General features: G+C 44.0%; 1 protein-coding gene across 1 annotated transcript in view; it reads right to left on the reverse strand.

Moving 5' to 3' along the window:
• The window catches only part of LOC138297170 (solute carrier family 22 member 7-like), a 182454-nt gene that overhangs the window by 6261 nt on the left and 149763 nt on the right, over nt 1–26430 (reverse strand). Inside the window, exon 9 of the mRNA XM_069236663.1 lies at nt 22510–22716. Within this exon, the coding sequence (XP_069092764.1) occupies nt 22510–22716 (207 nt within the window). The remainder of the gene's footprint in view (nt 1–22509; nt 22717–26430) is intronic.

Here is a 26430-nt window from a genome sequence, read left to right on the forward strand (position 1 = left end):
GACTGGTGGTGGTTGTACAGTATACGTCTTAAACTGTTTCAGGGTGTTCTCAAATGTGGTAATCATGGAAAGGAGACAAAGTGGAAACTTCCTAGGGTCACATTGTTTGGTTAAGCTTGGAGCCAGGATTGAAACCAGGTTTTCAGATAAGATATTGTGCAATTGATGAGTTATTATGTCACAACGGTGAAGGATAGCCTGCTTGCCGAAATATAAATTCCATTGTATTCTATGGGATTTATATCTCAGCGGACAGACTATCCAACACTGTTGTGACGGAGTAACCTGTCTGATGAAATCTAAATCAGGCCCTCACTTCTTTCATATTAGTCTCAAATGTGATGATACCTGAAAGTGAAGCAGAGTGGAGAAGAGTAACTGCCCTTGGTCACACAGTTTGGAAGGGTCTCTGGATCCGGGCCCTGCAGTTGGCATCGCCTTGGCTCCAATAAAAGTGACTGACTGGCCTGTGCATGTTATCCAAAGGCATTCAAATGATCTTTAATGCTTTTTATGAGATGAGGAAACAGCAGTGGATACACGCCTCGTCATAGAAAAGCTACACCTTGGGCAGAAACAGTGCAAGCATCCCTCCTTCAGAGGACAAGTGTAGCTAGGGAATAGAATAGGGACAGCAGGGCAATAGCAAAGTAGCTTCACTCTCTTACAGAAGGTAATAAGTGAAATCTTTCATTCTTCAATACAGAGTCAGCATTGCAGATTTGTACAAACTTTCATCACTGACACAAAATGAACGGCTAAGGCATGAGTGACATGTTGGTTATAGATGTCTGGAACAGAAACCTAACACTGAGAGGAAGAGTGGATGAGTGAGTGAATATGCAAGTTCTGGCACCATTCTCACATAGGTGATATTCCACATCAGCCCTCTGAAAATACTGCTTTCACTCTGAGACCTATTTTCGATGTATTCTTTGTTTTTCCATGTTTTGTGAAATTGCAGTAGCCTACCAGGACATTATTATTTGGATCAACCTCGTCACTTCCTAAGTAACTATGCTCTAGACAGGCATGCAGATGTCAACCTCTTGGAAAAGGTTTTGAATACGCATACATCAGGCTGTGTGCAATCTCAGCCTCAGTGCTGTACCTGTTCAAAATGCTGAGGGACAGCAGTGCCTCCAGCCTCTCCACTCAACAAGGCAAGGCCCCACCCGACTCCCCAGCACTAGACTGACTCCCCGGGCGCTGACCTCACCATTCACAGTTGTGGCCCATCTCAATCTACCCAGGCCAGTGTCTCCATATGGGGGTTCATGAGGCGTGGATGCTGCTCCTCCCATGACACGTCGTCCTCAGCACTCGTGCAAGCTCGGGTGGCCCTGATGCTCTGGCAACCACTATTGTCACAATGCTTCAGCACCTCAGCATTTTCAGCCCAACAGGCCCAGTCTGACTACAGTTTTCCAGCCATCTCCAGAGGTCTCGTAGGCTCCTAAAGGTCATATTTACATTGTTGATATGAGTGCTAGCGCAGGTGTTTTAATAAAAATTATTAATGAGTTTTCGTGTAATCTGAGTAATGGATTTGTGTAGAAAATATAATAAGGTAGAAATATAATGCACGCATTTGAAAGTGTGATTGCGACGAGTGGCCGCCAATGTTAACTAAGTGTACTTATTAATATTCTAATACTATAAAATGTTGAACAAATGATTGACTAATGTAGTATATGCCGTATTAAAGGTTATGCATTATGCATTAGTTTCATTATTTGTAGGCCTAACTTAGCAAAGGTCTTGGCCTTGTTGTCAGGCTTCATGTCAAGCTGTATTCCTTAATGTTAATAAAATGGCTGTCCTAGAGATTTAAACTGTGATTTTCCATTGTATTGTGTAAATGTGCTCACAGCTGAATCCTTTTCTCATGAGAACCGACTGCTAGAAGATGCTGTTCTTGCTAATGTAACATTGTGTGTGTAATATGTGTGAGACTGACTTTCTTAGGAGGAGAACAATGGAGACACTGAATGGAGTAGAAGCTGCAACAATATTGTTACCTGACGAGCCGGATGATGAGGACATTGCAGGACAACCAATCAGCGACATGTGAACGGAGTAGTAGTAGAATTCATAGATTTGGAGCTTTAGTTTTATTGGACAAAGTGTGAACATGCGATCCCTTGACCAATAGGGATTTGGGAAATAGTTTTAGTAATTTCAATTTAACGAGACTGCACTGAGGGAAGACAGGTTAATTTCCCATTTTCTTGCTGGACGAAAGGTCAATGTTTTCTTATGCGTCTTGACAAGAGACGTGCTTAACGTTATTGCTTAAAGACTTTGCGTTTTCTGAACTTTGATGCTGAACTCTGATGCCTTACTGATCGACTGATGCCCTGAGGATGAAGACTGACCCAGCTTGCTGATCCACACTGAGGATAGGTATTATGAATTAGAATGTTGATTATCATGCATATTTTCTTTTTCTTTTTAGGTATCAACCACACTGTTTTGATACAGCCAGAGGTAGATGTTTTTCCAAATTTATGTTACTAAATTGTTTTGCATGAAGCCCACCATGCTGATGCTAATCTGGGGCCAGATGTAGCAAAGTTTTGCGAGTCGCAAATGGGGCGATTCGCTATTTGCGACAGTGCAAAATCAGAAATGGGATGCAAAAACCCCATTTACGACTTGCAAAAAGCGATGGGACCCGTTTGCGACTCGCATCAGTTGCGACCCCATTTTGCGACCTGCAAATAGCAAGTCGCAATTTGCGAGTCGCAAACCTTATGCAATTGCAACTCGCAAATTGCGACTAGTCGCAAAAAGCCCATTTTTCACTTCCAATTTACCACTAACTCAGAGCAGGTGGTAACCATCACCAAAGTATAAAAGGAGACCCAGAAGGCATCTGGGTTCACCAAGATGGCGGAGATATATCTGATAGCAGTGAGAAGGAGAGTCCACGCAGCCCAGCAGAGGAGGAGGAGGGGCCACAGACAGGAGAAGATATATAGAACAAGGCAGACACTTTTCCAACAAACTGAGGAAGAAATATACGATAAATACCGCCTTAGCAGCGCTGCCATACTAGAATTAATTGATTTACTGAAACCACAGCTAGAACACCAGACTCTGCGTGGCTGCGCCATCCCTACGCATGTGCAAGTGCTATGCTCACTGCACCTCTTGGCCTCAGGGAGCTATCAGGGGGTCATCTCGGTGGCAGGTGGGGTATCCCAAAGTGCAGTGTCAAGGTTCCTCAGGGCATTCCTAGATGCCTTAGTCACGCACATGTCTCACTTCATATACCTACCCAGGAATGAGGCAGAAATTAACAGCACCAAGCTGGACTTTTACCGCATTGCCCACTTTCCCCATGTCATAGGGTGTGTAGATGGGACACACATTCAAATATGCCCCCCTGCAAATCTGGAACATCTTTTCCGCAACAGAAAGTGTACCCACTCACTCAATATTCAGGTTGTTTGTGACGCCCATTATGTCATCACTGACATTGTAGCTAAGTTTCCAGGCAGTACCCATGACTCATACATGTTTAGGCATAGTGGGATACATCAACGCCTGGAACGTGGGGAATTTGGAGACGGATACCTCCTAGGTAGAGCTACAGACACCTTGCAGACATACACACAGGTCACTGTGCACAACAATCAGGACTTCCTAACAGTGTACTTTTTGTGCCCAACAGGTGACAGTGCATATGCTCTAAGGCCATGGATTATGACTCCGTTTTTAACACCCAGCAATGAATGTGAGAGGCGATACAACAATGCACATAAGAGGACCAGGAACCTTATCGAGCGCACCTTCGGACTCCTGAAAGCAAGATTCAGATGCCTCCACCGCAGTGGAGGTGCCCTCCAGTATACCCCCATTACAGCATTCAAAATTGTGGTCGCATGAGCCATCTTCCACAACATAGCCAGCCGACGTGGGCTACCTCTCACCCCTGCAGACCCAGATCCTGATGATGAAGAGCAAGAACAACCACATCGCCATCATGGGGATAGGAGTATAGCTAATCAAGGCAGACTGAGACGGGAACACATCGCAACACAATACTTTGGAAGGTACGTGTCAACTCCAACCATACTCACCTATTGACCAAAAACTCCATTTGTTAAGTGGAACAAAAATAACTATTTTATTAGTGCAGAAATGAAACTATTTACAAGTAATGAATGTCCATGGGCATGAAAATGCACACCAGGCATGTGGCACATTGATGTCTACTTCTAATGGTCCAGGGTGATCTCTATGACCTTTTGCCCCTCCTGCCAGCCTGGCTGGTCCCTGGTGCTTCCGTGGTGCTCTACCTGCTACTCCTGAGCACCCTGCTGTCAGTGACAGAGACACTGCTCACTGTCGAGCCCTCCTCACTGTCCTGGGGTGTTTCCCCTGTGCCCCTAGACATATTCCGTGTCTCCATCAAGTCAATGATGTGGGTCAGACATCCCAGGCCCCTAGCCACATCCCCAGCGAAATGGCCCATTTCCACCTGCAGCCCAACTGTCCTCCTCGACAGGCCTGTGGTGTTCATGGCGAGCCTGCCGATGGATGTGGCCATCCTGTCCAGTCTGTGCAGGAGCTGACGGTCCCTGCGCCGCCCACCCTCGGCCTGGGCCAGCAGTCCACCCGCCAGTTCCCTCATGGCAAGGGCAAGGTCCCCAGTGTTAGTGCAGATCATGTCCATCCTTGAGTTCAGGTGCTGCATGCTGGCATGGTTATTGCGCACGAAGCGGTGCAGCACACCACTAATCCTCCCTAAAATTCGATTTTGTAGGCGCTGACCATGCAGCAGATGTGCCTCACTGGTGCTGGGAGGTAGTTGCCCTGATGTCCTGGACCTGCGATGCCTGCGCAGCGGTGGCTGCCCTGTGATTTCACCTGTCTCATCCCTGCCTGTTGCTGGGGCAGCCTCTTGGGATACTGTTGCAGCAGGTGTGGCTACTGCAGGGATGCTGTTGACCGTGCAGGTGGGGGTGCTGGTGGGTCCTGAGGTGTCCTCATGGGGCTGGCTGATTGGAGTAGTGGTGGTGTCTTGTTGGAGACCTGTGGGGCATGGGGAACAGACTGTCAGTGTCTACTATCTGTTGCACACTTCCTAATAAACATATGCCTATGAACTGCCTACTTGACTACATTTCCCATAATGCATCATTCCGGCGTTTGCTACCCTGAAATGGAGCTATCTTGGTTGTGCATGCCCCTGTGTACACGGTGGGTGGGGGTATGGCATTGATAGGGGTACAGGCATGTCACATGGTACTCACTGGTTGATGTGCTGGTCTCTGAGGTGTCCAGGTCCCCAAATCCAGAAACTGCCTCCTGCTCCAAGGTTTCCTCCACCCTTTCTTCCAGGCGTGTGGGTGGTGGCACAGACGATGGTCCCCCTCCTGTGCCTCTCATCTCCCGGAGCCTTCCAGCCACCCTCTCCTTGGTCCAGGAGCGGAGGTCATACCACCTTTTCTTGATGTCATCTATGCTCCTGTGGCTCACCCCCAGGGAATTTATCTTGTCCTGTATGTCCTGCCACAGCTGTTTCTTGGTGGCTTCAGGAACATTGAGGGCTGATTTTCCAAACAAGTCATCATAGTGCTGACAGCATTCGTCTGTCAGCACCTCCAGCTCCCTCTCTAAGAATTTCTGCTTCCTCTTCCTTGGTGTTCCTTCCATGGCAGCTGCTGTTTGTCCTGTGTGTAGTTCAGCAGTTTTAAAAGGGTGTGGTCCTCCCTCCTCCCAGGTGTATTAGTAAACTTCCCGGCTGTGATGTCATCATCATGTGCCAGGAAGTGTTTCCAGAGTGTTCTGGAGTGGTTTCTGGAGTGTTCTGCTGCACCTGTAAGCAATTAACAAGCTAATCGCAATTTGCGACATCCACTCGCTAATTGCAAGTTTGTTTTTTGCACACTTGCAAAAAGCGACCTCGCAATCGGCGGACTCGCACACTGCGTTGCGAGTCCGGGTGCGAGTCGCAATTTCGGCACTTTTTTTTGCCTGCATCCCAATTTGCGACTCGCATTTTGCGAGTCGCACCAACTCGCAAAATCCGAGTCGCAAATTTTTTTTTTGCTACATCTGGCCCCTGGTATTATTTAAGGATCCTCAATAATGAAATTCTGCTCATAGGGAATAACACTTCATGAATTTCTCTGCTGAACTCGGATGTATGTGATCACATTGACAAAATAGTTTTTGTTATTAATTTGTACCATAAACTTAGAATGTGTCATAGTCCAAGCTTTGATTAGGTTGCGTTTCTTCTGCCGCTTTAGACAGCTGTATTGTTCCTGTATGTGTTTCATTTGATTTTGAGATTAATCTACATGACTTTAGCATTGTTAATATAGGGAAATTAATATTCTAACTTTTACTAAAAGGTGTTGTTATTCATGACTGAAAGGTCATGGTGTGTGACAATTACTGACTCCATTGATTAATAATGTTATTGGTTATTGTTGATTGTTGATATTGTGTACTGATTATTGATTATTAATCTGCATGTACTGGAATTATGGTGGGATCATCTTAATTGCGAGTCAAAAGGTTCATCGACCTATTCGTGTCCCCTTGTAAGTTTACTTATTAAGGTCAGACGAGCTAACATGTGTGTCTCCCCATTACAATCAAATTACCAAAATATCAATGTTATGTGTAGGGCATTATGCAGGATCAGAAAGAGGCATACCTTAGATCCCAGCTATCCCAGAAAGATACACCAGGAGTAAACAATTTTAAATAACAAACTTGAAAAAGCAATAAAGAATATAATGCTTACTTTCTCCATATATGAGTGCAATTTTCGCCTAGTAACATGAAATCTAAAATTGTTGAATTTGACTGAATTACGAAATGCACTGCTGACGTTGTTCTCACAAAGGACTGTACAGCTTTCTGTTAATGTGAAATTTTCACCTAGAACAAGGTCTGGACAAATATATGCTCTGAATATTTTGACACGTAACTTCTTATACATAAAGCATACGGTTTTCTTCTTTTGTGACAATATATGAAATAAACAGAAATTCAAGTTCATCTGGTATCATTATACATTTTTATGTAATAGAAGCTCAAATAAACTAATAACAAATGTATAAGCTGAACTTTCATCTACATTTGTGGATATTGAAGCAAATGAAAATAATATTAGGGACTAGAGGTTTTCTTTGGACTATTTTTTTAAGCTTATTGCCTTTTTATACAAAACATATTTTTTTCCTCGTGCCTGCTATACTTTAAGGTGTATTCCACATTTAGGCCCTCAATTCAACCCTGGCTGTCCCAAGACCACCAGGGCCAATGTGTCAGTATCACCATCGACGGGCCAGATGTGAAGACCGCCACATTGCGAGTTTGGCGGTTTGGTCTCTGCCAAACCGCCACATCCTTGCTGGCACTGCCAGGGCGGTAGGACATTAGGGCCCGGAGGACAGCACCTCTGGGCCGGCGGTCCACTGAAAACTGCCAGCGGTATTAGGAGTTGCCTGTCCACCAGGGTTTCTGCGGCAGTAGCACCTCCACGAAAACCCTGGAGGAAAGGCTGCCGGCGACAGGAAATTCCTTTCCTGTCATTGGCAGACGCTTCCCTGTCCCCTCCTACCATGACAGCACCCCCCTCCCCCACCCCATCCTCCCTGCATACACGCACACACATGCACCCTGCATACACGCTTTCACCAACATGCATACATACACGCATTCACCAACATGCATACATGCACACATTCACCAATGCGCATGCATACACGCATTCACCAACACACATACATACATGCATTCACCAAGACACATACATGCACGCATTTATCAACACACAAACATACACACATTCAACAACACGCATACATACAGGCATTCACTCGCACCAACAGACACACATTCACACAAACATACCAACACTCACTCACTTCAACAATCACACATGCATACACACACACATACACACTTACATTCACACACACATGCACAACACTCCCCACCCTCCCACACCCCTCCCCTGTCAGACGATCTACTTACCTTGTCCGGCGAGGAGGTTGTCCGCTAGGGAACGGGAACAGGCGCTTCCACCGCCGGCAGCGCCCCACCATCAGGACACTGCCACGCCTTATTACTGCTCATAATATGGCGGGCGGAGTCCTTGTGGCGTGGCAGTGACAGCTGTGGAACTGCCTCTGTGCCGCTGACCGCCAGCACGTCTGCTGAATGATTTCCACCTAAATTGTGGCGGAAACACTTCAGTACTCATAATAGGGCAGTCTTGTGGTGCCCGCTGCTTTGACGGTCTGTGTAAAAGACCGCCAAAGTCAAACTGACCACCTTAATCATTGTTCTCATTCTGAGCATCAACCACTAGGACTAAGCTTACTAATGGTAGTTGAGAAGCCCATTGCATGGATACACTGAGTGAATGCTTTTAATTGTGGAGTATAGAGTGGTATGCCATAATAAAACCAGTCAAATTCACACAGTCACCCGACACAAGTACATCTTAAAGTCAGGCAGATGTGAAGTATGCTATCAAAGTAATACACGTGGGTTTACAAACATGAATCCTCAATTTAGCATACTGCTCAAGTCTCACAGGTATAGAACTATATGGAAAGCAGTGTGGTTTGTGTTTCTTATTAAAACTAGCATATTATCCTTTTTTGACAAAACTGCACACCTTGTAGAATGAAATACCACAGGCTATGCAAGTGCATTTAATTTATATTTCCGTAGAAAAAGCCTACAAATCCCAAAAGCCTGACTAAATGATTTGCTCTATGATTAGAACATTTTTGGATAAGATCTTTAAATATAGTGATCTCTAACTTATACAAATTTGTATTTATTTGAGAATATTATCTTTAAGGGATCAGGGAAACTGTTGCAGTAATATACATAACAAATAAAATCACTTGCAACTTCTCTAACCTCAAACAGATCTCTGAACTGTTAGCTAACGAGAACATAAGTAACAATTAGCAATCTATTAACATGGGAATTGCCCCTTAATACCTAACGAAGGAGCCATTAGCCATCAGATCTGTGTTGTTGTTAGTTGTTGATGAATCACACAAGGTGGCAAATGAAAGTAACTTAGTAAACTCAGGTAGAGCCCTCCTTTAAGGCAATTCGCATAAAGTGAACAGCATGCCGAAGCTAGGAAAGAGCAAGTAGAAAATACTTCAGACAGGGTACAAAAGATATGGAACCTTCAGCACATAGAATTGTAAGACTACAGTAGGTGGGATCACATCCAATATTTTTTGACAGTTCTGAAAAATACAGGTGATGTATTGTTATTGACTTTTTGTAAAATGGCAACACAATTTAAACCTGCTTATAATAACACAAATGAATCATTTTTATACCTGCTTGGAGTACAACCAAAGCCTTAGAATTATTGCACATTAACACACATTTTCAATGTCATACATTTCTTTCAGTGTTGTACATTGCACATTTAGCCTGGTTTTGAAGTTGGCATAGTAAGGTGAGAACTGCAGATTTAGTGAAGTCCGCTTTGTATCATCCACCACTGGTTCTCCTTCCCAAAGCCTTCTTGCATTCTTCTCACGAGAAGAGGTAAAGTCTGTTCATTATGTCTGTTTTGCTGAATTACAAATTCTTTCCTCCAATACAACATGTATAAAATAAAAGTAATTAATTTAGCATTGTGTGCTCCAGTGGTACAGACGGAGAATATGGTGGCTGCTTTTGCATTAGACATGTGTTAGACTTCTATGAGTTTTTGCGAGTGTCTTTTCTTCACAAAAAAGTGTATTCGCCAGCTAAGTAATTCAAGTTTTACATCTGCTTTTGAAATTCAAAGAGCACATGGAATACGATTCAAAAATCAATTAAACAATCTCCTATGCTTATCATTGCTTGACTCTGATAGCATCAATGGATCTGTTCTATTATTTCTACTGCGAAAAAAGAAGAATCCATTTTATTCTGTGGGTGATAAGATTACTCAGCAGAAGCCAACATTAAGAGGATGCATTTTAGTGCTGTAACTAATGCTTCAAAACTAGGACATTTATTTGGTTTGATGGAACTCACAACTACGATTATCACCACTGACAAGACCACTGAATTGCGAGATCCTGAAGAAATAGGTAAATTTCCTTACCCATGTTAATATTCTATTATAAAGCATGCCAGGAGGAAGTGGGGGTTTCCTGTTCATAGAGAAACAAAAATGGATGGAAGTCATTCAAGACGTGAATGGCAGTGAAATAGAGAACATCCAATGTCCTTGTAGTATGGATAAACCATTGTGTTTTAGAAGGATAAAAAAGGGAAAAACATGGCAGCAAATTTCTTTAAGTTTAAAGATATACCTATTATAATTGAATGTGATAGTTTTTGGAATTTCCTTCTGTGAAACATTCTTCTTCAAGCCTATTATTGTAATATATTATTTCACGGTTGGTTTTTATCAACACAAGCATGAGTAATGAATCAGATCAATTTTACACATGTTGATAGTAATATTATTATACCCTATAAGAAAGATTGATATTGGTTAAAGTCTTTTTTTTTATGAAGAGAAAGAATTATATTAAAAAAATACAATTGATTAAAACCTGACTTCATAACATTTGGATTTACCTTCATAGATAAATTAAAACAGATTTTGACACCACACAAATTGCACTGTAATTTCAATAAAAGTACAAAAAACTGCTTCCTATCTCACATATGCTTTAAGCTAACCAAACTAGGGTTCTGTAACTCAGTGTAACTTTTGTGATATCATAAAATGTCCCAAAGGAAGCTAGCACTTACACTAGCTAGTCTCCTTGACTGTATGTGGTGTAAATAATTACATTAAAACAAAAAAGGCAACCACTGCTTTAGTCTCAGAACATCCTTCATTGTCTACGATACAATACGCTCATACTGTTGCCAAAGAAAAGCAGGAAGACATGGAAAAGAAAGATGGGGGTGACGTAGTTGTAAGCAATTGAAGAACAACCCATGTTATGAGGTTCTACGTCTTTTGCAATAGCTAAATGTGTATTCTTAGCAAATCGAGGTCTACGAATGTGAGAAAATATTAACAGTAGATACAAGAAATACTGCTAATATGCAATGCCTTGCTTGGTTTTGTAAAGAAATGTAACGCAAAGCAGCTGCTTGCACAGTATTGCGTTACATGTCAGCTTGGGAGATGTTCCATGGGTGTAGCAGCATGGGCATTTCTATGCAACCAACCATGGATTTTAGTGCACTCATAGATTTACAAAGACTTCTAACCCTGTAAATGCTTCAAAATGCCACACTTTCCCAAGTGAGGCATAACACGGGGAAATATCTTCATTTCTCTTTGTTATTCCTCTTTCCATATGTGGTGCATTCTGCTTCAAACACAGGCACCCTTTCTCTATGGTGCAAGGGTGCCTGCATTGGTGCTAGGCTGCACACAGTGTGGAAGCAAAAGGAGAGAGCAGAAATGCTCCATATCTTTGTAAAGATGGAGCATTTCCACTTGCTCTCTTCTGTGCATTGCAACAACGTTGCTTGCTGTCCTGCATGAAAGTTCAGTAAATGTGCCTGTTAGACATGTCAGCCTTACATTGGTCTTCCTCTGAACTATTTGCCTTCACCCTCCTATTTTTCTAAATTCATTTTTGATGGCCTTAGGACTCTATGCATGTTACCACTGCTACCCAGTGCTAAAGTGCTTGTGTTCACTCCCTAAAACATGCTATAATTAGCTTACACTTGATTGGCGTACTTATAAGTCCTCAATAAAGTGGTTTACCATATACCCAGGGCCATGTCAAAGGTCTGCCATTGTAACCTGAATGTAGTATTAAACTGCTAATTTGATTTGGAAAAATAAACCCCTTGCGAAGCCTTAAACTCCTCTTTTATTACATATGAGTCACCCCTAAAATAGCGCCAAGGTAGCCCAAAGGACAGGATGCATTGTAATTACAAGGTTGGACATGTACCTTTAGGCTTTACATGTCCTGGTAGTGAAAAACTCACAAACATGTTTTTCGCTACTGTTAGGCTTATCTCTCCCCTAGGATTACATTGGGTTGCCTTATTACATTTATTAAGTGTTAATCTTTGATTGGGGTCAGCTAAAGATTGCATGTTTGGTGCCTGGGAAATTGGAATTTAAAATATATTTAATAGTAAAGTCATATTTTAAATTGCAACGTTTGTGATGGAGTAACCTCTCTGCAAAACTGTAAATCAGGCCCAAACTCCAAATGTGGAAATCTTCACTGCGACTTCATGAAGCAGCTCCCTAAAAATGACACCTTCGCCTGATGAACCGTCTGCAGCCTGCCCCGTTGAACTTTACATTCTTGGACAATTTTTGCTGAAATTTCTTTTAAGTCCGAAGGTAGACACCGACCGAGCCAAATCCACTTCTTGTATATGATCTGCACTAAATGGCGGTCAGCCATATTTTTTTGTTTGTTTTAATCAATATCATAACTTGATTTTGATCACACAGATCATAAAAGTACAACTACAGGCTTTCCTTAAAACAAATACTACACATTTCAATCCCATACATCCACACGTATTAAAATAACCACCCCCCTCAAGTCGAAAACCCATTTTGCACAAGGAAAAAAACAGGTTTTCTAACTTCTGAGAGCTTAGGAATACATTTGTATAAATAGGAAAAACAATGTAAAATCCATGTAAAGGGAGAGTGCATCTGAGTTAAAAATAGGGAAAGCTAAATTCCTGATATTGCTAGCAGACACCAATACATTAAAATTAGATAAAAGCCCAGGTTTATATACAGAAGGGACTTGTTCTCTGGGTCCTTATCAAGGAGAGTATGAATGCACTTATATTGCCAAATCTAGGCTGCCTGGAGGTATCTCGCAACAGCAAAAAACACCAGCCTTGTAGAATCAGTCCTTAAGATCCCAAGGGCATCCAAGTGCCTCCTCATACCAGGAATCCTACATAGTGGCATTAACCATTTGCTCTGCTAAAGTCACACGCAGGTCAGAAAAAGACGAAGTGTACTATAGTCTCAGAGGAACCCCTGCATGCCGGGCACTCTGTCCTCTTACATTTTTCTTTGGCCTACTTGGCACAGAATGCACTAATAGGAAGAGTCTCATACCTAAATTGTAAAGACAGTTTCTAGGCCTCTTAAAAGGTTGTCATTTTAAACTTTATAAAATCAAGGGTCTAAGTGCCTCTGCTATTACACTCAAACACAAACAATCTGCCAATATGCTGATTTAATAGTCATTTTAGAAATGGAAGAAATATCCTTCGGGTCAGCCCAAACGTTTTCTGTCCCCAGCTTACATAGCATAGTTCTTACATGCATTAAAAACCCTGCATGGACCAATCCAAGGTAGGTGCTAGTCTAATTCCTGGATAATCGAAATTAGGCACCTGCTCTATTAGATCTGTGTCAACATAAAGCTTACATTTATAAGTTTTTCTTCTTTCCGGGTAGAATATCATACATTTTGTTTTTGAACTATTAAGTTCTCGCCACTGCTCATTACAAAACATATGAAAATCAGCCAACAACTGCTGGAGGCCCTCAATTGATTTAGATATCAGAAAAATGTCAGCCACAAAGAGTAGAGTGGGCACTCTTCTGACCCCCACCCCAGGGGCATTGCAGCCATCCCTGTCCAGCCGGTCCACAGCACCCTGCCTAACCCCCTGCCGGATGTTTATTGGGGAAATAAACTTCCCCTGTTCCCTCTAACGGACCCTGGCATTATGTGCTTCATGCAGACGAACCAGGATTACCAAAATGTTAGGCGGGAAGCCTGCCTTGTCAAATGTGGACCACAGCATAGGCCTGGGGAGAAGATCAAAGGCTACACGCAAGTCAACAAAGGTAGCAAAAAGCCGACCCTTGTTGACTGCTACCGTCTTCCAATAAAGGCAATTAAAACTGAAGACCTGGTTGACCGTGCCATTTCCACTTGTAAACCCTGCCTGGAATTCTGATAGTACGTTACTCTCACCAATCCAATTACAAAAGATCCTCTGCGAAGCATCAATTAAGCTGATCAGTTAATAATTACTTGGGACTCTATACTGCCTTTCTTATAGATTGGAATGATTTTAGCTGAGCGCCAGGACATAAGGATCAGCATTCTCTTCAAGATGGCATTTGAAAGATGATTCATGTAATGGCCCAGACCTTTAGATTTGATTTAAAAAACTAATTTGGAATCTGGTTGAGGCCGGGTGCTTTCCCTGTCGAGTGGAGCTGATTGCTTCCCTGGTCTCCCTAAGGTCAAACCCTAGGGTATTTTCGCCCTTAAGTTTAGCAGTCAGCAGAGGGTCAATAGTCACCCATTCTGAAAAATCATAATATTATTAAAAATTACTAAAATAGTATACTCAATGCTGCTGCTTCATCCCAGTCTTGAGTAACTAAGGGGCATAATTATAATCCCCTAGCATCACCTTGTGCCACATTAGCATCATTTGTTTTGACGCTAATTTGGCCCAACTAGGCCAAAATTCTTGCGCCTATTTTACAAAGTGCTGCAATGCATGCATTGCGCTACTTTGCAACTCTTTGTGCTACATTATGCCTGCGCAAGCCATAATGTATGCAAAGGGGGCATGTCACCATTAGGGGGGCCCAAAAAAATGGCTCAAGGAAATCTAACAGATTTCCTTGCATCATTTTTTACGGCACTGTGAACGCCTGCTCAGAGCAGGCATTAAAAGAGGACTTCCATTATTTATAATGGGCCCCTCTGTACACTGCAGGAGTAGCAATATTTCGGCAGTACTCCTGCAGAGTACATCAATCAATCATTAGATTTATAAAGCGCACTACGTACCCGTGAGGGTTTCAAGGCGCTGGGGGGGGGGGGGGGGGGGAGCTGTTGTCACTGGTCGAAGAACCAGGTCTTGAGGAGTCTTCTGAAGGTGAGTAGGTCTTGAGTGTGTCGCAGGTTGGTGGGGAGGGTGTTCCAGGTTTTGGCGGCGATGTATGAGAAGGATCTGCCGCCGGAGGTCTTTCTTAGGATGCAGGGGACGATGGCGAGGTTAGTGGAGCGGAGCTGACAGGTGGGGGTGTAGAAGCTGAGTCTGTTGTTTAAGTAGGCTGGTCCGGTGTCATGGAGCGCTTTGTGATCGTGGGTAAGAAGCTTGAAAGTGATCCTTTTGTCCACGGGGAGCCAGTGAAGGTTTCTCAGGTGGTCGGAGATGTGGCTGTGGCGGGGTACGTTGAGGATCAGCCAGGCGGAGGTGTTTTGGATGCGTTGGAGGAGTTGTAGGTCTTATGCTGGGATGCCTGTGTAGAGTGCGTTGCCGTAATCCAGCCTGCTGCTGACGAGGGCCTATGTCACTGTTCTTCTTGTTTCTGTCGGGATCCACTTGTAGATTCTGCGGAGCATGCGGAGTGTGTTGTAGCAGGAGGAGGAGACTGCGTTGACCTGTTTAGACAAGGTGAAGGAGGAGTTGAGGATGAAGCCCAGGTTGCGAGCGTGGTCGGACGGTGTTGGTGGGGTTCCTCGTGCAGTGGGCCACTAGGAGTCGTCCCAGGCGGATGGGGTGGGTCCGAGGATGAGGACCTCCGTCTTGTCCGAGTTCAGTTTCAGACGGCTGTTTCTCATCGATTCAGCGATGGATTTAATTCCCTCGTGGAGGTTGGTTTTGGCGGTGCGCGGGTCTTTGGTGAGTGAGAGGATGAGCTGGGTGTCGTTGGCGTAGGTGAGAATGTTGAGGTTGTGTTGTCAAGCCACTTGTGCGAGGGGGGCCATGTAGATGTTGAATAGCGTTGGGCTGAGGGATGAGCCTTGGGGGACGCCACAGATGATGTCGGTGGCTTCGGAGCGGAAGGGGGGGAGGCGGACTCTCTGGGTTCTGCCGGAGAGGAATGAGACGATCCAGTCGAGGGCTTTTCCTTGAATTCCGCTTTCGTGGAGGCGTCATTTCAGGGTGGGTGGCAGACTGTGTCGAAGGCGGCAGACAGGTCCAGGAGGATGAGGGCTGATGTTTCGCCGTTGTCCATTTTGCGTCTGATGTCGTCTGTGGCTGCGAGAAGGGCGGTTTCGGTGCTGTGGTTTCGTCTGAAGCCGGACTGGGAGGGGTCTAGGATGCCGTTGTCTTCGAGGTGGCTGGTTAGTTGTGTGTTGACGATTTTTTCAATCACCTTTGCTGGGAAAGGGAGCAGGGAGATGGGTCGGAAGTTCTTGAGGTCGTTGGGGTCTGCTTTGGGATTCTTGAGGAGGGCACGGATTTCGGCGTGTTTCCATTTTTCAGGGAATGTCGCTGTTTCGAAGGAGATGTTGATGACCTTCCATAGTTGGGGGGGCGATGGTGGAGTCGGCTTTGTTGTATACGTGGTGGGGGCAGGGGTCTGACGGAGATCCTGACTTGATGGAGTTCATGATCTTGAGTGTCTCTGTGTCGTTCACGTTGGTCCAGGAGGTCAGGTGGTTTGCACAGGTGGAGTGTTCGGGGGTGGGGTCTGGCATGGGAGTGGCGTTGAAGCTGTCATGGATGTCAGTGATCTTCCGGTGGAAGAAGGTGGACAGTGCGTTGCAGAGTTCTTGGGATGGAGGGATGTTGTTGACGTTGGCGCTGGGTGTTGGAGAGTTCTTTCACGATGCTGAAGAGCTCTTTGCTGTCGTGTGCGTTGTTGTCCAGGCGGTCTTTGAAGTGGGATCGTTTGGCTTGTCTGATGAGTTGGTGGTGCTTGCGGGTGGCGTTCTTGTGGGCTGTGAGGCTGTCAGGTGTGTGTTTGAGGAGCCATTCCTTTTTTAGCTTCTGGCAGTCGCGTTTGGAGTTTAGGAGTGAACCAGGTGGCTTTTCTTCTGGCTTGGTTGTCGGTGGGTTTTTTGAGTGGTGCGAGGGTGTTGGCTCAGTCGTTGATCCACAGGGTGAGGTTGTGGGCGGCGGTGTCTGGGTCGGTGGAGTCGGGGGTGGGTTCTGGGCGAGGGCGTTGGTAAGCTGGTCTTCCGTAACTTTGCTCCAGCATCAGCGGGGTGGTTGTTGGGTGCGATGGTGCTCGGTATGTTTCTTGTAGGTGAAGTGAATGCAGTGGTGGTCGGTCCAGTGGAGTACGGTGGTATGGTCGAAGGTGATGTGGGCGCTTGAGGAGAAGATGGGATCAAGCGTGTGGCCGGCGATGTGGGTTGGTGTGTTGACGAGTTGTCTGAGGCCGTGGTTGGTGAGGTTGTCGATCAGGGTCATTGTTGTTCTCCAGGTGGAAATTTAGGTCCCCGAAGGAGGATGTTGAGGTGAGTGCGTGGGTGCTGGTGAGATCGGTGAGGGATTTGCTGAATGGTCCGGGGGTCTGTAGATGAGCGTTCCTCTGAGAGTGGTGTTGGGGTCGGTGTGGATGCGGAAGTGTAGGTGTTCGGCGGTCTTGAGGGAGTCGTCAGTGTGGGTGTCGACCTTGAGGGAGGATTTGTGGGCGATGGCTATGCCTCCTCCGATTCCGTTGTTGCGGTCCCTACGGATGATCTTGTAGCCGTCCGGGATGGCTATTGCGATGTCGGGCGCCGAGGAGTCGTTCCACCAGGTTTCGGTCAGGAAGGCTACGTCTGGGGAGGTGGAGTCGAGCAGGTCCCAGAGCTCGATGGCGTGTTTGCGTGCGGAGCGGGTGTTGAGGAGTATGCAGTGGAGGTGGTTAGTTTCGGTCTTTGTTGGTTTCGTTGTTCTGTCGCAGGTGAATCTGCAGGTGCGGCATGCGAAGGGTCCGTGGGTGTTCCTTGGTGAGGGCTGGGAGCATGCTGTGATGCAGCCAGGATTGAGGCGCGTTGAGTTGGTCGGCCGTGTAGCGGCGTCTGGAGGTGCAGGGGTCTTGCGGACCAGGGGGGGGTGGCGCTGGGTGCGGTCCAGGCGCGGACGGGCGCAGGCGGGCTTGCCTTTGGCGTGCCCGCTGCGCGCGGCCACGCCGCGGCTGCCATAATAGGAGGGGAGGGTGGGAGTGGCAGCTGGGAGGCGGGAGGGCTTGTCCTATGAGACGGCTGGGAGGTGTGGGGCCGCATAGGACGCAGCGGCGGGAGATGGAATGAGGAAAACAGTGAGAGAAGGAGGGGGGAGGCCACAAGGGACACAGCGGCGGGAGAGGGAATGAGAAAAAAGGATGAGAGAAAGAGGGGGAGGTGGGAGGGGGAGGGGCAGCGGCGGGAGAGGGAACGAGGAAAATGGTGAGAGAAGGAGGGGGGAGGCGGGAGGGGCCGCAAGGGACGCAGCGGCGGGAGAGGGAACGAGGAAGACGGTGAGAGAAGGAGAGGGGAGGGGCCGCAAGGGACTCAGCAAAGGGGGCACGGGCAAGGAGGTGGTGCGGAAGGCAGAGTGGGGAGCAACCTACCTGCAAGCAGGGTCAAAGGTTGCTCCCTGCTAGCGCGCCGCGGCTGCCATAAGAGGAGGGGAGGGTGGGAGTGGCAGCTGGGAGGCGGGAGGGCTTGTCCTATGAGAGGGCTGGGGGGTGGGGCCGCAGGGGACGCAGCGGCAGGAAAGGGAACAAGGAAAACGGTGAGAGAAGGAGGGGGGAGGTGGGAGGGAAAGGGGCAGCGGCGGGAGAGGGAACAAGGAAAACGGTGAGAGAAGGAGGGGGGAGGCGGGAGGGACCGCAAGGGACGCAGTGGCGGGAGAGGGAACGAGGAAGATGGTAAGAGAAGGAGGGGGGAGGCGGGAGGGGCCGCAAGGGACGCAGCGGCAGGGAAAAAAGCAAAGGGGGAACGGGCAAGGAGGTGGTGCGGAAGGCGGAACGGGGAGCGACCTACCTGCAAGCATCAATAGCGTCATTAAAAAGGACGCTATTGCCCCCTACCCTGCACAATGGTGTGCTGGATTTTAAATATGGCGCACACATGGTGGCAGTACAGGGGCGGTAAAGGGTGTAAGAAAAGTGGTGCTGCACACAGTGCATCGCCACTTATCTTAAATATGCCCCTAAATGTTAATGGTTGGCGCGTTGATCTTTTTGGTGCTAGTTTTCACTTTAAACTGTAAAATTCATAATTCTACTGATTAGATATTTTTCATTTTGGTATTAAATTATTTATTCAAATTTACTATAATTTTCTAAATTGGTGTGGGATTTTGTTATGATTTTGATAGCTTGTCACAAATGTGGTAGATGCCCCGTCTGCTCGATGTGAGGCCATTGTTGATCTACAGATTTTGCATTTTTCCACTGTAAGCTTTTTCCGCAAAAACTAAATGCAGCTGGAACTTTTACATTGGCTATGTGGCTTTGAGTGGACTTCAGAGGCAACGGCCGGCTCCGTTACCCCTTTGAAGGATTTTGACTCCTATTTCAGAGATAAAGTCCTAAGGTAGTCTTCAACTGGGACGAACATGCTTCACATACCAAACCCACACTCGATTACAGTTAGCTTGAATTAATTCCTAGGTCCTGGACATCCTCAAACATTGGCTACTGACTTGAACTCTACATTCTTAAGGTGTTTTTCTTAAAATGTTAAAAATTAATCTCTCTGGTTCTCCTTTATTGTATTGTTGTCTTTTTTGTGTTATTTTTCATACACAAACATTTCTTCTATTTTTATAAAATAAATTGAAATGGAATTTTCACTGTGTTGGTAATTCTAAATCATTTACATATTTTTGCTAATTTAAGCCTGCTCTGTGTCATAGCTGCCAGGGGCTGAACTCACGTTTAAATTACTGAAACCTTTGCTTTGACCTAACAGGTTAGGTTAGTGACTTTATTACCTGTGGTGTATCACCAGTCTCCCCAATTAATAATTCACTGTCTTAGAACTACCCATGCCCAAAACCACAATAAGACTCATTGCCCCTTTCTAATACCCAACACTGAATGCTAAAACACCTCTTACTACCCCATACACAACATCCCTGATCCCTAAACCTCTTTTAATACCTTTGTAACACCCAGCCCAGAACCCCAAAGGAGCCCTACTGCTCCAGTCACTAACCATCCATGAACCATAAAAACCTGTTACCACCACCTACGTAACCTAACTATCCCTGAACCTTACAAACCTATTACTACTTATATACTATTTCGATAGCTTGTCACAAATATGGTAGATGTCCCGTCAGCCATATTACAAGTCCATTATAGCCTCTGGCACTTGTAAAATGGCAGACTGGATACCCAGCGCATCTTGGCCTGGATTCCCACCCACCAAACTGTAAATAATGATGTGATGGATTCTCTGCTTAAAATGTTGCCCAGTTAATTCACCTCTCTTATTAGGCTCAAAACATGTAGTATGTAGTGGATTACAAAACCTAAATAACATGAAAAGAAATAAAACAAATATGAGCAGTTGGCATCATTTTTGATTTACTAAAACAAGTGAACGTTACATCCCAGAAATGGTTGAATAGTTTCAAATCAGTGATCCTTGAATATTTAGCTTTATAATATGTTAACTAGTCTTTCATCTCTTTTTAAGCGAGACGTCTTCAGAGCAACAATAATGTCACTAGAATTTCTGCATGCGAATGACCTCTTCTGGTTCCATTGTGGGGCTGATTGATTTGGAGCTGTTGAAAAAAATATGTTGATTTGTGAGGATCAAAAAACACAAAGAGGTATGATTGCTAAGCAGTTATTCTATTGACATTACAGGGATATTATCCATTTTATAAGTAATTGTCTGATGACACACTCAAATCCACTTCTAACACACCACATCAGACTGTCTTTGGTCAGAAGTCTAATCATGAGTGAAATGGAAGAGGCAAAGGGAAGGCCATACTCCTATCTGTATAAAAACACTTTCCTTTAGTACAAAGTTTAGAAATCTCCTTCTTTCTTACCTGGAGCAGCACTGCATATAAGCAAACTCATCACAGGCAGTTAGTTCTGCTCCCAAGCCTTTGTTTTTTAGGCAGAGCCAAAGGACCTGGCTGTTAATGACAGTCAGGAGAGAATTCTCTAAAGCAGTATATTCCTTTATAAGACCATTAGTGAATTCTGTTATTGAAGCCTACACCTGATATTCATGTGACATAGAAGAAGGTGTTCAGCAAAGATAACACATGTCTTTGGCATTGCAAGGTAATCATGTAGTTGTTTTGGAACAATTTTCAGATGGTTTTTCCTTGGCCTACATCAAATTCTCGTAGATCATAATATCCTCTGAGGCTTTCAAAATGTAGTTTTTAAGGGGGTTTGCAAAGCAGTAATCTAGGCTTCTGTGCACACCTGAACAAAACACTGCTATTGACCTAACACTTGAAAATTCTGCTAACATGGTGGTTTTTAGATTTGCAACAGAATTTCTGGTACCTTTTAATTTTATTTTCAGCCCATGTCCTCTACTTATAGATGTTCTGTTTTGACTGAAGGGTCCTTGAAAGCAAGACCCTACCTTGCTTGCATGTACTAATATATGCAAAAACAGTGATTCACAAATATTATGTGTGTGCTTTAGCATGTCAGCACACTACACCCCCGGAGATGAAAATAGAAAGCTAACTCAAACTTTTTTGCACTGTGAAGGTAGATGTGTTGAAAGCTCTTTACCGTCCAATGTCGGATCTTTCCATTGTAGCAGGTTTTCACATTTTTGTGCTGGTTATGAGTTACGCAGTACTAGTTGTGTGGAAACATCTCACACAGAAAACAGTCCATGTGATAGGTTCCCACCAGTATCAAGCAAATGTGAGTTAAACTCCCTGGAATAGGGAATAACTATGGGGACATCGAATTATGGCACAGTATTCCCCTTTCCAAGCAGCTTAATCTACAGTTTACTACTTGTTCAAAATGGGAGGGCTGGAGTAGAAGGTTGTAAGGGTAGGGGAAAGTAGTTAAAAGATGCATTACATGCTCTCCCCTTGTCGAAACAAATCATGGGTTGGGATACGGTCAGAGGCTTGGATGCTTCACAGTGGCCCAAGGAACACAAACACTGTCCAGATATTTGAAACGGAAACTAGTCCAGTCCTGTTTTTGGTTTCTATGACATAGATAGAAAAGTGAGGTTATTTTGAAGGCTTTCTGATAGTCTGATCTCAGTCCCACATAGAAAGAAAAGCAGCAGAACTATAAATAAGGTGTCTTTGCTTCCCTACCAGAGGAAGAGGAAGGGATCCTTGATTAAAGCCCTGCTTTTATGTGAAAAGAAGGTCAGCTATCAAGAGTTCCTTCATTATAATCTTCCCCTTCTTCCTTTGAAAGCAGGGTAAATCAGCTTGAAGCCTTTAGTCTGTTCAATGAATCTAACAGGACTTCCTCGTCCAGTCAGGACTGAAGAGAAAGCAACAATTGCGAGAAAAAGATAACAAGGCAATGTACACTTTACTAGGAGAAAAGCAAAAAAAAAAAAAAACGATAAGGCATCTAATGCACATACTCATCAACCACACATGATACAACAGGGTGATTAGAGAAGGAGCAAGAGAGTGAGGAAGGAGGAAGAGATGGAGGAGATAGAGTGGGCGAGATCTTCCAAGGCCAACAGAGCACACCAAGAGAGGCTACACATACTTTCATTTATATTTGTACATGTTTCTCATAGATCCCCATAGATGTCCAACCTATAGATATTCCTCCTCTAGATGGTAATCCACACAAATTATATAGGCAAGTCTTACCGTGTGTTTTCAATATCCTTTACTGTCTCGGGTAGTCGCATGTTGAGGGTCTCATGAAGGCAATAAGTTATCAAGCCGCTGGCAACGGCCACGGAGCAGTAGATCACCTGTGGCAGAGGCTTCCATACCTCGTCCAGGAGCAGGATCAGTGGAGCCACAGATGAGCCTATGCGACCAACGAATGCGCTAAACCCACAGCCATTTTGCCTGGAAGAACAGAGAGAAAGGCCTGAAACTGAGGATATCCATCCACACTGGGGCACATTTATTTCACAATTCCCTGCCTATACATCTATATGTGTATTGCCCCCTGCTCTCAACTAAGTGTTTGGTGAACAAGCTGAACGGCTTATCATCCCTCTAGTTTTATGTATTTCTTTCACTGGTGCCGTTGCCACATCATTCCTCTTTCTCCTTAGAGTGTTACTTAATAAGTGAGAGCCCTGTGTGGTAAAGAGGAAAACATCAAACCTGCTCTTTTATTAAAAGTGTGCCCAGATGTTATGAATGATATGCAAAAAACAGAGAAACAAAACCTTGTATTATTAATAGTTGGTTATAAACAGTAAAAGTCCATCTATTTAAAATCTGCACACATACTTTTGAAATCACTTGGAAATATCTTCCTACACCAATCACAATCCTTCATATACATTTTAATCATCCTCATCCAAAAAGCTTTTTTTAACCACTGTGGATGTTTGTTTATTGAAAACAAAAAAATGCAGTTTGCTCTGCCATGAATTCAGCAGTTGCACCAAACCTTCTCTTGCTGCATCAAAAGCCCTTTGAACAAGATGTTTCGGATGCTGTAGCTATCAACGATGCTACTGCACACCCCATAGCTATGTGTAATATGGTTACAGGGGCAGATGGAGGGGATGTCATCCCATGTAGGTCTACTAATAACTACTCTGCTCCAATGACAGCAGTGGACAAAATGGAAGAGCCATACATAAATACACATTAAATATGGATAACTATCAATAAAGGGGATATTTCTCACCTTGGAGTTCCCAGTGACATCATTGACAACTTGGGTCTATTTGATATCGCTTTATCATGATGAAGAAAAAGGGCCACTCCAAGAACATTTCTTGTGGGTGCTACAACATCCCATGGAATATCTAGATATACGCACGCACTATTAAGCATAGGAGCATGGCCTTCAACTACTAATTCAGTCATCCCCCAACCCACTCACAAAAAAGTAATGATATTGATCTAATAATCCTTCCACCAACCTTTTTCATACAAAATGAATCACCTGGTCTGGATTGGCCATATTGTCAGTCCCTTCCATTTAAAGCTAATAGCAAAGAGACTAAAAACGTAAACCCTTTGAGCCTGGAGAAACAAATTAAAACCCATATCCCCCTAACAACTTTCAAAATCATTTGCTCCACTCATAATCTCCTGAGTAATGTAGACTGACTTCACAACTATCACATTAAATCAAAAAAAGCAATTTTAAACTATTTTGCAGCATCTGAATATCACCAAAAGGCCTGCCAGGAATTGGTGAAGATATGAAAGGAGGTAAATCAGAAGTCACTCACGCAGCCTTCAAAAAACAAACAGAACAGAACAAGAACATTACATACAATGAAAGCCAAACCCCGTCTCACAAACCAATGCAAATAACATTGCCAGTTTCTTTATCCAAAAAATAGACTTAATACATGAACTCAGCGGAAGCCTAATACATCATATGCCTCTATCACTCATGATTGCATCATGGTCCTCTTTTGCCACACTTACAAGAATAAAAACACATTATCTCCCCCATTAATCTTTTATCTTAAGCAAATGACACAATCTTTCTACTCTGCCAAAAAGCGAACTACAAGACAGCTCTCCTCCCATACTTATTAGAGTGGTTTGGAACAAATAGGTTTATACCTAGGTGTAGTAGTACATAGGTATGTGGGTTGACCTACACATATGAATTTACCTTAGCTAATTGCCTTATATGTGTACTTGGATAGTCTCTCTGATTTGCATCACAAGTGCCCATCAAACATTATTGTAAGATTGTGACTTATTTTATGGATCACATGAGATTTCAAGGGTAGTCATCTTGAGGTCAAGCATCCCCTTTAGAAGAAACACCACTAAAAGCAGCCACCCTCAAGTGAGACTTTGACCTACACCCTGTTTAAAACATTTAAAAATGCTTGTAACATTTAAAAGAAAAATAGTAAAAATAAAAAAGGATTGTTTCCTGTATATAATACACATACAAGAGATAGCATTTAATGTGTAATGATTTAGTGCATCTTTTAGTAATTAATTTTCTCAGTTGCATTGCATAGGAAACACATCTTAGTAGGAGAAATACTGTACTAAATGGCCAAAAGCATGACATGAGAGGGAAATAATCCTTTGTAATAATCCTTTGCGGAGGAGCCAAAGCGTACTCTACATATATGTTTATGTATAGTTCCAGAAAGTGACTTCAGAACTTCTACTCAAGCCCTCAAACTCTTGCATCAGAATAGTCAAAAGACCCTGCTCTTCAGCCTTCCAGACTCCATACTGGCAAGTTTAGGATAATCTACACTCCACAGAACATCTCATCTAGTGCCACAAAAATATGATAACATCACCCAAACCCTGAAAGAGCTCCATTGGCTCCATTATCTTCAACACCAGCTACACCATTTACAAAACCATCATGATCTTCACCCCTGCTTGTCTTGCTGACAAGTTCACTACCTCTGGTGGTTCTCGGCAAACCCGCAGCAGAACACCATCAAACTGCAGACTAGGAAGTTTAAGGAAGGATAACATCAAGACAGCAGGTGTTTTCATATAAAATACAATTAGGAAATGTCAATCTCTTCCTACAAAAGCTTCACTGGCTTGTAAAACACTTTGAATGTTTCTGCTTATGTGCTACTCACCACATGTCATTTAAGGATGCATTCATATGCACATTTCACATTAATAAACATGTTTAATTTAGTATTCATTGCACAAGTGAAATATATTATATATTGCTTCTCAAACGGTTTAACTTACACAATGTTTCATGCAATATGTACAAATAGTGTGATTTAAACATTTAGACAAATGTGCAACAAAGTTAGAATGGCACATAAAAGTGGAGGAATTTATGCTAAAAGGAACCTGTGTGGCTGAATTACCTATGGAGACAGTGGTACAACATTTCAAAGTTGATGCTGTGACTTAATCCCAAACAAACATTGATGCAGAGATAATTGTGGTTATGTGGGCAACATTACAAGGGGGAAGATTCCCTCATGATTCAACTTCCAACTATTCCTATAGTCTCACCAAAGACAATGTTCTTCTGTTTTTTATGAAGGGGTTTAAGGATCGGAATATACCGACTGAAAGAGGTAAACTAGATCTGGTGTGGGTAGCTGATGAAGGGTTAGCTTTTGCTCATGCCGCTATCAGTGCTACAGTGTCAATGCTACAGTCACAGTACCGGTGTCAATAGTTACCAAAGATGCTAAGAAATCCATAGAGCAATGTACCGACTGTCAACAAACAAAACATTTACCGCTCTATGGCCATCCCATACACCGCATAAAGTATCTGATAAACCCTTCGGTGTTGTGAACCTCGACCATGTTGACTCGCTGGCTACAGTTTATCTATATAAATATATATTGGTTGCTGCTGATTCTTGCACTAGATTCCTATGGCCAAAAAGACTGTCACTGCTCAAGTGGTCATTAAAGACTTGCAGTGTCTAATAGTAATAGGTGCAGTAAATACCTTTCATTCAGACAATGGTCTTTTTTTGCCTCTAAGGCGTTTATGGATACTATGTTTAACCTGGGAGTAGTTCTTTGACACTCCATCCCTTCCATTCAGTATTGAATGGTTTGGAGGAATAAGAAAAGAGCAAACTATCGCAAGCTTTGACTGCCACTGAGTTAAATTTTG

The sequence above is a fragment of the Pleurodeles waltl genome, chromosome 5, assembly GCF_031143425.1.
Source record: "Pleurodeles waltl isolate 20211129_DDA chromosome 5, aPleWal1.hap1.20221129, whole genome shotgun sequence".
Lineage (NCBI taxonomy): Eukaryota > Metazoa > Chordata > Amphibia > Caudata > Salamandridae > Pleurodeles > Pleurodeles waltl.